The sequence below is a fragment of the Erythrolamprus reginae genome, chromosome 12 (assembly GCF_031021105.1).
Source record: "Erythrolamprus reginae isolate rEryReg1 chromosome 12, rEryReg1.hap1, whole genome shotgun sequence".
NCBI lineage: Eukaryota > Metazoa > Chordata > Lepidosauria > Squamata > Dipsadidae > Erythrolamprus > Erythrolamprus reginae.
Genome location: NC_091961.1, coordinates 2,017,815 through 2,031,418, shown reverse-complemented (window position 1 = coordinate 2,031,418; position 13,604 = coordinate 2,017,815). Strand labels below are relative to the sequence as shown.

Here is a 13,604-nt window from a genome sequence, read left to right as displayed (position 1 = left end):
AGCTTCTTCTCTACTGCCCTTCTTGTGAATAGGCACAACACTGGCCATTCTCCAATCCTCAGGAACTTCTCCTGTTAACAAGGATTGGTTAAACAAATCAGTCAGGGGGGCAGCAATGACAGATCTGAGTTCTTTAAGAACTCTGGGGTGGATGCCATCTGGACCCATTGCCTTATTTATCTTTAATCGTTCAAGTTCTTCTAAGACATCGGCTTCTAAGATCACTGGAGCTGAATCCGTACAGCTGGAAGCAATGCTATATCCCTCTATAGTATTATTTTGTAAGGTGTCTTTTGAGAAAACTGAACAGAAGTAGCTATTGAAATGGTCAGCGATCTCCTTATTCCCATTAATGCATGTATTATTCCCGGTACTAAGCTTCGTGATGCCGCAGTTTTTCTTCTTCTTATCATTAATATATCTGAAGAAGGTTTTATCCCCCTTCTTTACAGATTTGGCAATTTCTTCCTCTTTTGAGGCTTTAGCAGCATATATTATCTGTTTCGCCTCCTTCTGTCTCATTTTATATACCTCCCTATCAGCTATACTTCCAGACTCTTTATACCTCCTATAGGCAGCCTTTAGAGTGATAGAGAAGCAGATGACAGACTCAATGATTCCTCTGATGAAAGGAACTAAAGTGCAACCGTCTAGTACAGTGTTTCCCAATCTTGGCAACTTGAAGATATTTGGACTTCAACTCCCAGAATTCCTCAGCCAGCGGATGCTGGCTGGGGAATTCTGGGAGTTGAAACAAAGAAACATAGAAGACTGACGGCAGAAAAAGACCTCCTGGTCCATCTAGTCTACCCTTATACTATTTTATCTTACAATGGATCTATGTTTATCCCAGGCATGTTTAAATTCAGTTACTGTGGATTTACCAACCACGTCTGCTGGAAGTTTGTTCCAAGGATCTACTACTCTTTCAGTAAAATAATATTTTCTCACGTTGCTTTTGATCTTTCCCCCAACTAACCTCAGATTGTGTCCCCTTGTTCTTGTGTTCACTTTCCTATTAAAAACACTATGAAGTCCAAATATCTTCAAGTGGCCAAGGTTGGGAAACACTGGTCTAGTATTTCTCCTTTCCTAGCCACAATTGGGGCTTGGCTCTTAGAGAGGCGCAATACTGACGTTAGACCATTTCCCTGCTCTGGTTGCCAGTTTTAGGTGCTGTTTCTAGAGATGGCAATCAACTACTGTTTCTGGGTCCTGAGTGGCAGCCTTCTTGTCCCTACAGGTGGCAGTCCATGTGCCCCCTCCGACAGTTCAGGAAACTGCCCGAAGAGGTGGTGAAGAAAATAGAGAAGAAAAACTTCCCATTTGAGCGGCTCTACGACCTCAACCACAACGAAATAGGCAAGTGATACGGGGACTGCGGTGTCGCTTAGAGAAGGTGAATCCGGGAGGGCGCCCTCTGCAGGCCGGCAAAGGTGCTGTATCTCTTTGCAACGTGTGCATTGCTCGGTTTCGTATCGCAACCTAGTTGAGCACACTTCTTTTTTTGATCCTGAACGGAATGTGTTGTGGCTAGTAGCTTTCCCCTCTCATGCATCCGCCCCTCCCCAATTTTTATTATTATTTATTATTATTTATTATATTTGTATGCCGTCCCTTTCCGAAGAGGCATGGGGGAACTGAGATACCCTTTCCCCCTAGGCCTTTACAATTTTATGCATGGTATGTCTGTCTGTATGTTTGGTTTTTTATATTAATGGGTTTTTAATCGTTTTTAGTATTGGATTATTATTGTACGCTGTTTTATGATTGCTGTTAGCCGCCCCGAGTCTTCGGAGAGGGGTGGCATACAAATCCAATAAATAAATGAATGAATGAATGAATGCAAACATAAGCATGTAACACAAATCTAATAATTTAAAATAATTTAAAATACAACTAAACCCCTAATATAATACACAATCATGCAGTCCAATTCCCACAAACAACAGCTTGGGCCTGACACCCATGTTCTTGAGAAGGTCTATTTGTCCTCCCCTTCACCAGTACTGTCCTTCTGCAGGAGAGCTCATTCGGATGCCCAAGATGGGGAAGACGATCCACAAGTACGTCCACCTGTTCCCCAAGCTGGAGCTGTCTGTCCACTTGCAGCCCATCACCAGGTCTACCCTGAAAGTGGAGCTAACCATTACTCCCGATTTCCAGTGGGATGAAAAGGTAAACGGGGCAATCATGGAATCTGCAGGAACCCTCTCTTCTTTGATTTGTGTGTTTCCCCACTGCTAAGCCAGTCATTAGCAGTAGTTCATGAATGAAAATAACTTAGTTACAACCGTGCGTTTGCGAGACTTTCGTAACTGGGAACAGAACACAAATCTTGGTTTGGTGACTCTCCTTGTTTCCTCGATTACGACCCCATCCCTCTCTCCTCTTTTGGGGCAGGTCCATGCTTCGTCGGAAGCCTTCTGGATTTTGGTGGAAGACGTGGACAGCGAGGTGATCCTCCACCACGAGTATTTCCTCCTGAAGGCCAAGTATGCGCAAGACGAGCACCTCATCACGTTCTTCGTGCCGGTTTTTGAGCCTCTTCCTCCGCAGTACTTCATTCGGGTGGTCTCCGATCGCTGGCTTTGTAAGTCCCTTACTTTTTTGTGGGATTACTTGTGGGACCGTCTTCTGCCGTATGAGTCCCAGTGACCGGTCAGGTCCCACAGGGTCGACCTTCTCCAGGTCCCGTCAACTAGACGATGCAGGTTGACGGCCCCGTGGGGGAGAGACTTCTCTATGGCTGCCCCGACCTTATGGAATTAGTTGCCCCTCAGTGTCTGTATTTGCTCCCAGCCTACTGTCCTTCTGAAAGGCCGTGAAGACTGGCGAGACCGCCTTCTGCCGCACGAATCCCAGCGGCCGGTTAGGTCCCACAGAGTTGGCCTTCTCCGGGTCCCGTCGACTAAGCAATGTTGGCTGGCGGGACCCAGGGGAAGAGCCTTCTCTGTGGCGGCCCCAACCCTCTGGAACCAGCTCCCCCCAGAGATTAGAATTGCCCCCACCCTCCTTGCCTTTCGCAAACTCCTTAAAACCCACCTCTGCCGTCAGGCATGGGGGAACTGAGACATCTCCCCTGGGCCTATACAGTTTTATGTATGGTATGTTGTATGTATGATTTTTAAAAAATTGGTTTTTTTAGACTTTTAATGTTAGATTTATTATTATAGACTTTTAATATTAGGTTTGTCATTGTATACTGTTTTTATCACTGTTGTGAGCCACCCCGAGTCTGCGGAGAGGGGCGGCATACAAATCTAATTAATGATAATGATAATAATAATATGCTGGCAGGCCTGGGGGCCATAAATGTAACATCTTATCACGGCCAAATTGTAACTGGCTCTGTATGTATGTGGGTTTGATTGGGTAGTTTCATTGGGGTTTATTATGGGTTTTACTGTTGCCATTACTAATATTTGACTTTGTTTATTGTATGTTACTATTTAATGTTGTAAGCCTCCCTGAGACCCTGGGCAGCATAGAAGTCAAATTAATTAAATTAAATCAAATCAAATCAGTACCAGGCATCTTCAGCTGCGCTTGTTCCTCAGATGTGTTTGTCTGCTTGCTCTTTCCAGCCTGCGAGACTCAACTGCCTGTGTCCTTCCGACACTTAATCCTGCCGGAGAAGTACCCTCCCCCCACTGAACTGCTGGACCTGCAGCCTCTGCCAGTCTCTGCGTTGAGGAACAGTGCCTTTGAGGGCCTCTACCAAGACAAGTTCCCCTTCTTCAATCCAATCCAGACCCAAGGTAGGCATCACAGAGGGTCAGCAGAGGACCATCCCACCCAAAAACATATTTATTTGAGCACAGAGTGCTTCCGGGACATTGCACGTCTTTGCAAATACAACACAGGGATATCTTGTTCTTCTTCTTTTTTTAAATATATATATTTATTAAATTTTTCCATTCTTTTTTAAATACATGATTATATTTACAGATGAATCTACATCATATATACATTCCCATCAATATTGTCTTTTAATTGCTTTTAAATTTATATTTTATTTCAATGCTTCTTTTAAGTTTCTTTTTTTTGTCCATTGGTACCATTTGGTCCAGGTTTCATAATAATCCGGTTCTTTTCGATTATTAAGTTCCATTGTCAATCTGTCCATCTCTGCACAGTCATATATTTTCTTGATGATCTCATTGTCTTCAGGTATTTGCGGATTTTTCCAGTTCTGTGCAAATACAATCCTTGCAGCTGTTGTAGTATGCAAACTTAAATATTTTACATTTTTAGAATAGGTACCTCTCATAATACCCAGTAAAAAAAACCTCTGGCATATATTCTATTTTTGTATTTGTTATTTGACACAACCAATTGTTTTTTCCCAATATTTTCTTGTCTCTGGACATACAGTAATACCTCATGATACGAACTTAATTGGTGCAAGGAGGAGGTTCGTATGACGAAAGGTTCGTAAGACGAAACATTGTTTCCCATAGGAAACAATGTAAAGTCAATTAATCCGTGCAACCAAAACCCCCCCGCAAAAAAACGGCTTTTGGCGACTGCTGGGAAGCCGCGCGGCTGTTTTTAAAGGTGACAGCCGGGCTGGGGGGCTTCCCAGCAACCTCCCGAACCCCGAACCCGGGGTTCAGCAAAATTTTGCCTCTTCTTACGAACTTTGTTCGAGTTACGAACCGGCGTTCGGGAGGCTTCTGGGAAGCCCCACCGCCCGGCTGTCACCTTTTAAAACAGCCGCGCGGCTTCCCAGCAGTCTCCGAACGCCGGTTCGTAACTCGAAAAAAGTTCGTAAGAAGAGGCAAAATTTTTCTGAACCCCGGGTTCGTATCACGAGTTGTTCGTAAGGCGAGGGGTTCGTATCTTGAGGTACCACTGTATCTTATTCTGTCTAAGCTAGAACCCCCCCAAGAATTGGGTCCACACACAACCCTATTATCCAATTTTTCAGCATATACTGTATTTTCCAAAACAAATCAGAAATAGCAGAAATAATTAACTGTAGCAATAGATAAGAGCAAACGCTGCAGTCCATGACAAATTACTGCCTGCTATCAAAGTCTCAGTCTGGAAGCTAAAAGCTCATTAAAATGTTGTCTTAGATGAAGTCTTTCATTACCAAACTCACAGTGCTTTGGCAGGAATCACAGAGAGGCAAATTGTAGCTTCCAAATTGTAGCTTCCAAATTTTAGTATGAAGAGTCCTCGATCACAAAGTCTAAGCCATTGTTAGTCGAACGTTGACAATTACGCTAGCTCATCACGAGACACCTCCTTATATAGGCACAAGGCTTGGCCAATTGTTCTATAGAGCTATTCACACAGAGGCCTCTTCTTCCTCGAATATCCCTGCCTGCTAATATTCCTGCGCACTCTTGCATCGAGAAGGGGCTCTTCATTGTCTCCTGAGTCACCTATGGACCCCTCTGGAGGTGCAACAATCCCTGGTTGTAGCCTCCGACTCCACCTCCTCTCCAAATTTGACTGCTGGAAAATCAGCTTGTCTCTTTTTTCACACATCTAGTATTCAACACCGTCTACAACAGCGATGAGAATGTCTTTGTGGGTGCGCCGACGGGCAGTGGGAAGACCATTTGTGCCGAGTTTGCCATCCTGAGGATGCTGCTACAGAACGTGGAAGGCCGCTGCGTCTACATCACTCCCATGGAGGCCCTCGCCGAGCAGGTGCCGAGATAAGAGTCGTCTTTTTTGGTTTTATTCTGCTCTTCCCAAGGAAGGGAATATAATAATAATAATAATAATAATAATAATAATAATAATAATTATTATTATTATTATTATTATTATTATTATTATTATTATTATTATTTATTGGATTTGTATGCCGCCCCTCTCCATAGACTCGGGGCGGCTAACAACCATGATAAAAACAGCATGTAACAATCCAATTAATAAAACAACTAAAAACCCTTATTATAAAACCCAACATACACACAAACATACCATGGATAACTTGTAATGGCCTAGGGGGAAGAGCTAATCTCAACTCCCCCATGCCTGGCGGTATAAATGAGTCTTGAGTAGTTTACGAAAGACAGGGAGGGTGGGGGCAATTCTAATCTCCGGGGGGGAGTTGGTTCCAGAGGGCCGGGGTCGCCATAGAGAAGAGAATAGGACAGGGATGGTAGGCACAGTGGTGTGCTTACGCACGCCCCTTACAGACCTCTTAGAAAGGTGGAGAGGTCAACTCTAGATAGTCTAAGGTTAAAGGTTTGGGGGTTAGGAGTAGAAACCACAGAGTCCGGTAGTGCATTCCAGGCGTTGGTGACTCTGTTGCTGAAGTCGTATTTTTTGCAGTCAAGTTTGGAGCGGGTGACATTTAGCTTAGTTGAAAGATGTCCACATCTTCTTCCTCTTCTTCCTTCTCTGAGCAGATCTTCCTGGACTGGTATGAGAAGTTCCAAGAGCGGCTCCTCAAAGTCGTCTTGCTGACGGGAGAGACCAGCACGGACCTGAAGTTGCTGGGGAAAGGCAACATCATCATCAGCACCCCGGAAAAATGGGACATCCTGTCCCGGCGATGGAAGCAGCGTAAAAACGTGCAGAACGTCAACCTCTTCATTGTGGACGAAGTCCACCTCATTGGCGGCGAGAACGGGGTGAGTCTCCAGCCGAGAAATCGCTCGTTTTGAAAGGGGGCGAGCCTGGCACAGCCGCCTTTGGCTCCATTGCTAGTGGAAAATGACTTAAATATCAGCCAGCTAGGGTGAGTTGCAGCTCAGTTCATCAGGTGCCTTCGTGAACGTTGATTATTCCTTTAGATTTTGAATCTACTCATTGTTCTGTCCAGTCGGGTCACGATCAGAAATAAAGAGCCACACGAGCTGTCCAAAATTTGATCCTAGGCAAAATTCTATTGGTAAAACAAATCCAAGCAATAAACTGGTTAATTCTAAGGCATTTGATGCTCTGGTTAATGAGCGGAGATAAGCTGTGAGCCAGAAAGTCATTAATCAGTCCTTGAAATGATTCTGGCAGTTTGATCAAATTTACAAGCTTTGTAAAACCCGGAAATTGCATGAATAAGAAGTCTGCGAAAGCAGAATAGTCTTTCAGCCTCGATAAACTAGCCGTGCCCACTTCCCTTGAAAATGCCCCTTATACACTGGCAAGGTGTGGCCAAGTGTCCCACAGATCTATTAACGCCAAGAACCCCTTCTTTTCATATATTCATGTCTAGACCACATTCTCCTGACTCTTGCATCTAACAGGGGGTCCTCCTCTTCCTCTAATTCCCCATCGTCCTCTGACTCAATCCCATAACTGGGGGTGCTACAGTCTCTAGTGGTTCCCCAGTCTCCAACTCCCCTTCACTCTCACTCTCGGACTCGGGTGGCAAGAACACTGGCCTGCGATGCCAGGACTCACCCATCTCACTCACACACTTACAATAAGAAAGAGCTGTCAAAACTCCAGATCATTTTGCCACCATAGACTGATACGCCTCTGCTCCAGCATCCTACATATTTTAGTCCCAGCAATTAATTTTTGCCTCCTTACAAGTTGTGTCTGGATTACAAAATATATAGGAGCTGTAGAATTGTGACTGGCTGACACAAATCACACTCGGCATTGTAGCTGGCATGTACATCTACACGGAGGGAAGGAAGTGGTGGGATCCCCCCAGAACTCTTCATAAAGAATTCAGGTGAGGGGCTAGAAGGGGAACTCCTCAAATTTGCAGATGGCGTTAAACTGGCAGGAACAGCCAACACCTCAGAAGATAGGCTGAAGATCCCGATGGATCTCAACAGAATAGAACCCTGGGCCCTATTTGTGTTAGCAAAAACTTCAGAAGAGAAGGATTTAGGGGTCGTGATTTCTGACAGTCTCCAAATGGGTGAACAGTGCAGTCAGGCGGTAGGAAAAGCAAGTAGGATGCTTGGCTGCATAGCTAGAGGTATAACAAGCAGGAAGAGGGAGATTGTGATCCCACTATATAGAGCACTGGTGAGACCACATTTGGAGTACTGTGTTCAGTTCTGGAGACCTCACCTACAAAAAGATATTGACAAAATTGAAGGGGTCCAAAGACGGGCTACAAGAATGGTGGAAGGTCTTAAGCATCAAACGTATCAGGAAAGACTTAACGGACTCAATCTGTAGAGTCTGGAGGACAGAAGGGAAAGGGGGGACATGATAGAAACATTTAAGTATGTTCAAGGGATAAATAAGGTTCAGGGGGGAAGTGTTTTTAATAGGAAAGTGAACACAAGAACAAGGGGACACAATCTGAAGTTAGTTGGGGGAAAGATCAGAAGCAACGTGAGGAAATATTATTTCACTGAAAGGGTAGTAGATCCTTGGAACAAACTTCCAGCAGACGTGGTTGGTAAATCCACACTAACTGAATTTAAACCTGCCTGGGATAAACATATATCCATTGTAAGATAAAATACAGGAAATAGTATAAAGGCAAATTAGATGGACCAGGAGGTCTTTTTCTGCCATCAGTCTTCTACATTTCTATGTTTCTATTTAGCAAAATGAAATTCAGTGATGAGAAAAATCAGGTTTTACCCTTCAGAAAAACCCAAACATAGAGGTATTGAAAAATAGAGCCTGGCTCAATCAAAAGTCAAAAGGAGCAACTCTTAGAGAGCGACTGGACGTCCCTGACTCCCCTTCTCTCTCTCTTCTTTCTTTTCACAGCCGGTCCTGGAGGTGATCTGTTCCCGAATGCGCTACATCTCCTCGCAGATCGAGCGGCCCATCCGCATTGTGGCCCTCAGCTCGTCCTTGTCCAACGCCAAGGATGTGGCCCATTGGCTCGGTTGCAGTGCTACGGCCACCTTCAATTTCCACCCCAACGTGCGCCCGGTCCCTCTGGAGCTGCACATCCAGGTAGGCCACCTCCTCTTTCCAACCACGCGGAGCTCTTCCTCTGAATCCATCCATTGCTCGGTTGACCTCCACCGTCACCTTGATTGACCGAGGGGAGCTTTGCGTGTTCTTAGGCCAAACAGTCCCCCTTTCCTGGAGCGAATCACAATCTCAGCTTCGTTTTTCCATGCTGTTACTGGACTTCTAATTGCAGTTCTTAGAAAGTTCTGCCCAGCAAGTACGAGGGTTGCCCAGAAAGTAATGCATCTTCAACCATTATTTATTGAACACAATGAAACTTACACACAAGAAAGAAGGATGTTTCTTCCACACTCCCTATTTTTCCACGTCATCTCTGTCCCGTTCTATGGCCTTCCTCCAGCGAGACACAAGGGCGTCTAAGCCCTGTTGGTACCCCTCCTTGTTCTGGTCGCAGAGCCATTTCTGCCCTGTGCAAATCACCTCTAATGGCCTCCCCTCTGTGCCCAGCGACTAACCGTACTTCTGTTGACTGCAGATTCTCCACAAACTGTAAACAAAACTTTGTGAATGTTCCCAACAGCTTCTTTCTCTGCAGTGAGAAATTCAATGATTATTTATTATTTATTAAATTTGTATGCCGCCCCTCTCTGTAGACTCGGGGCGGCTCACAACAGTAATAGAAAAAAAAACAATGTACAATACAAATCTAATAATTAAAACTAAAAACCCATAATTTAAGAAAACACACACAACAATGACGACTCGCTGCTTGTAACGTACATCACTTACAGGCGCCATTTCGAAACACGGCTGCAGCGGCGCTATCTGTCTGAAGAAACACAACATTTACACACGCACTCCCGACAATTCAAATAATGTCTATCTAAAGTTTCGCACTTGAACCATTGCTGTAGACTGAGGGGAAAAAATGGGGTGCATTACTTTCTGGGCGACCCTGGTAGATTTGAGGCTTATTCGTCTTCTGTCTTCTGTTTCCTTCCCTCGCTTTCTCCAGGGCTTCAACATCAGCCACACCCAGACCCGCCTGCTCTCCATGGCTAAGCCGGTCTATCACGCCATCATCAAACATTCTCCCAAGAAGCCGGTCATCGTCTTCGTCCCCTCTCGCAAGCAGACCCGGCTGACGGCCATCGACATTCTCACCACCTGTGCTTCAGATGTCCAGAGACACAGGTAGATCCTTCTCACCGGGCTCCCAAACACCACAAACCCTCTGTAGTTGAAGCAACAATTCCTTTATTATTATTATTATTATTATTATTATTATTATTATTAATTAAATCTGTATGCCGCCCCTCTCCGCAGACTCGGGGCGGCTCACAACAGCAACAGAAAACAATATATAATACAAATTCAATAATTAGAAAGCTAAAAACCCATAATTTAAAAAACATGCATATAACATACCATATATAAACAGTATAGGCCTGGGGAAGATGTCTCAGTTCCCCCATGCCTGACGACAGAGGTGGGTTTTGAGGAGTTTGCGGAAAGTAAGGAGGGTGGGGGCAGTTCTAATCTCAGGGGGGATTGGTTCCAGAGGGTCGGGGCCGCCACAGAGAAGGCTCTTCCCCTGGGGACCTCCAGACGACATTGTTTAGTCGACGGGACCCGGAGAAGGCCCACTCTGTGGGACCTGACCGGTCGCTGGGATTCATGTGGCAGAAGGCGGTCTCGCAGATATCCTGGTCCGATGCCAGAATATTAGTAGGAGCCCCAGCAACCCCAGCAAAAAGTTTCTCTCTCACCTGAGGCGAACAAGTCTGCCTGGCAGGGAATAGTTGTCTGCCACATCTATTCAATTTATTGATTGATTTGATTTGATTTTCAGAAGAGAAGGATTTAGGGGTAGTGATTCCTGACAGTCTCCAAATGGGTGAACAGTGCAGTCAGGCGGAAGGGAAAGCAAGTAGAATGCTTGGCTGCATAGCTAGAGGTATAACAAGCAGGAAGAGGTAGATTGTGATCCCGCTGTATAAAGCGCTGTTGAGATCCCATTTGGAATAGTGTGTCCAGTTCTGGAGACCTCACCTACAAAAAGATATGGATAAAATTGAATGGGTCCAAAGACGGTCTACAAGAATGGTGGAAGGTCTTAAGCATCAAACTGATCAGTAAAGACTTTATGAACTCAATCTGTAGAGTCTGGAGGACAGAAGGGAAATGGGGGGACACGATCGATACATTTAAATATATTAAATAAGGTTCAGGAGGGAAGTGTTTTTAATAAGAAAGTGAACCCAAGAACAAGGGGGCACAATCTGAGTTCAATTGGAATGATCAGAAGCAACGTGAGAAAATATTATTTGACTGAACGAGTAGTAGATGCTTGGAACAAACTCCCAGCAGACATGGTTGGTCAATCCACAGGAACTGAATTGAAACAAACAAAGATCCATCCTAAGATAAAATACAGGAAATAGTATGTAAGGGCAGACTAGATGGACCAGGAGGTCTTCTTCTGCCGTCCATCTCCTATGTGTCTATGTTTCTATGACTAACAATGGTCGAGGCTCCACCTCCATCTCTATGCCAGCTCTCTTCCCCCCTCGGAGCTCTCAGGTTGCCCTGATGCTGACCCTGAACTCCCACGCTTCCTCCTCCTGTGATTCAGCTGCTGGAGGGACCAGTGGCCGAGAGGCCACAACACAGACCCTGAAAGTGCTTTTGAACTCGACCCCTGTTCCTGCTTTCTTTCTTGCCTGAACGGAGTCCGGCTTCTGCAAAAAGTCGCCACCTTCTTTGCGAAGGAGAAGGCTGGCTAAGGTCCGGCTTGCTCAGCCGTTCTGACCTGCCTGGGTTTCCCGTCTGGACAGGTTTCTGCACTGCACGGAGAAGGACGTGGCTCCCTACCTGGACAAGCTGAATGACAACACCTTGAAAGAGACGGTGGTGAACGGGGTGGGCTACCTGCACGAGGGGCTGACCTCCATGGAACGGAGAGTCGTGGAGCAGCTGTTCAGCTCAGGTAAAGGGGCAAGGGAAAGCAAGGCGAATTGGATCCCCAGTTTCTTCGCAAGCAACTGAATGAATGTATGAATGTATGCCTAGGTCAGGGGTCTCCAACCATGGCAGCTTTTAAGACTCACGGACTTCAATTCCCTGAATTCCTGGCTGAGGAACTCTGGGAGTTGAAGTCTACAAGTCGAAGAGACCCCTGACCTAGGTGGTGGTTTGTTAAGGAAGATGCAGAATGATGCGGAAAGGAAACGTGGATTCCTAGCAGATACCAGTAGATAGTCAGGAGAGATGAGTAATGGCTCAGTCATACAAACCAGATGCATTAAAGCTCAAAAATGAGGAAGAATCAAAATATTATGAAGTTTGGGAGAAATTTTATACCTGGGTGGATAAGAGAAGAGATAATAGCTGTAAATAAAAACTGATGTTCACAGAACTAACCTTACACACAAGACTATGATAATAATAACCTGACCTTAGTTTTACTGGAATTTTAGAACAAGCGCATAGCAACCGCTGATGTTATAGGCCGTATAATTACAATCAAAAAAAGAACTATCAGTATAACAGTTCAAAGGGATGGGGGGTTATGTTGTGTTATGTTTCGTTATTGTCTTATAAGATGTAGGTACAATATCTAAACAAACAAATAATCATATTGTAAAATTATAAAATATGTACTGTCTTGTTTTTTTTAAATGTTTATATAATAAAACTATTTTTTTAAAAAAAATAAAGCGTATAAAATAGTATTTGCTTTAGCAAATATCGTAGTCAAGTTAAACAGTCCAGTCATACACAGTCAAATCAGTCAATCTCTCAGTACATTAACAATACTACAAGCCTTACTTGTACAGCTTACAAATACATAAACTCATCCAACACACAGTTTTTACTGCAGCAGTCACAATGAATCCGCAAGGCCAAAACAGAGAAATAACAGATACACACAGAGAGAGAATCACGCATCTGGCTCCCTCTTGTGGCAATCTCCAACACTAACACTTAAAGCCATAATGCTTCAATAGATAGAAGCATTCACTGTTAGCTTGTTTATATACTGCTCAAAAAAAAATAAAGGGAGCCCTCAAAGAATATATCCTAGATCTGCATGAATGAAATATTCATTTGACCGTAAAAGGAAAATATATATACGTCTTTAGGATATTTATAGGATGCTACAAATAGGCTGTAGAAAATGATAGTCAACAGGATGTTTGACTTGTGTGTTAAATGTTTTGTACTCAAATATACTGCTCAAAAAAAATAAAGGGAACCCTCAAAGAACCCACCCTAGATCTGAACGAATGAAATATTCTCACTGGATAGTTCATTCTGTACAATGTTGAATGTGCACAACAGCAGGTGCAATTGATGGTCAATCAGTGTTGCTTCCTAAGTGGACGGTTTGATTGACTTGGAGTTACATTGTGTTGTTTAAGTGTTTATTTTTTTTGAGCAGTGTCTATTGCCAAATCCAGACTGTTAATGTACATCGTACTAACGTGGTTTCAGTTCTGAACTCTTCCTCCTTTCTGGTTTGTTCTCAGGGGCCATCCAGGTGGTGGTGGCTTCACGGAGCCTCTGTTGGGGAATGAACTTAGCTGCCCACCTGGTGATCATCATGGACACACAGTACTACAACGGGAAGATCCACGCGTGAGTGCAGAATGCTAGAAAGGGTTGTCTGGAACCGCCGTAAAGCGGTTCCCAGTTTGGGGTGAAGGGAATTAAGAACCTGGATTGGATTGGGTTGACTTTGGGTTGGGTTTTCTTTACTTTTAAATTTTTTATTTACTTACCTCCTGCCTTTA

At 44.4% G+C, this 13,604-nt stretch overlaps 1 protein-coding gene across 1 annotated transcript in view; it reads left to right on the top strand.

Moving 5' to 3' along the window:
- Nucleotides 1–13,604, top strand: part of SNRNP200 (small nuclear ribonucleoprotein U5 subunit 200) — a 51,717-nt gene that overhangs the window by 28,314 nt on the left and 9,799 nt on the right. Inside the window, exons 26-35 of the mRNA XM_070765990.1 lie at nucleotides 1,244–1,362; nucleotides 2,024–2,178; nucleotides 2,404–2,593; nucleotides 3,588–3,761; nucleotides 5,507–5,667; nucleotides 6,378–6,602; nucleotides 8,656–8,847; nucleotides 9,824–10,002; nucleotides 11,646–11,797; nucleotides 13,341–13,449. Coding sequence (XP_070622091.1) covers nucleotides 1,244–1,362; nucleotides 2,024–2,178; nucleotides 2,404–2,593; nucleotides 3,588–3,761; nucleotides 5,507–5,667; nucleotides 6,378–6,602; nucleotides 8,656–8,847; nucleotides 9,824–10,002; nucleotides 11,646–11,797; nucleotides 13,341–13,449 — 1,656 coding nt within the window. The remainder of the gene's footprint in view (nucleotides 1–1,243; nucleotides 1,363–2,023; nucleotides 2,179–2,403; nucleotides 2,594–3,587; nucleotides 3,762–5,506; nucleotides 5,668–6,377; nucleotides 6,603–8,655; nucleotides 8,848–9,823; nucleotides 10,003–11,645; nucleotides 11,798–13,340; nucleotides 13,450–13,604) is intronic.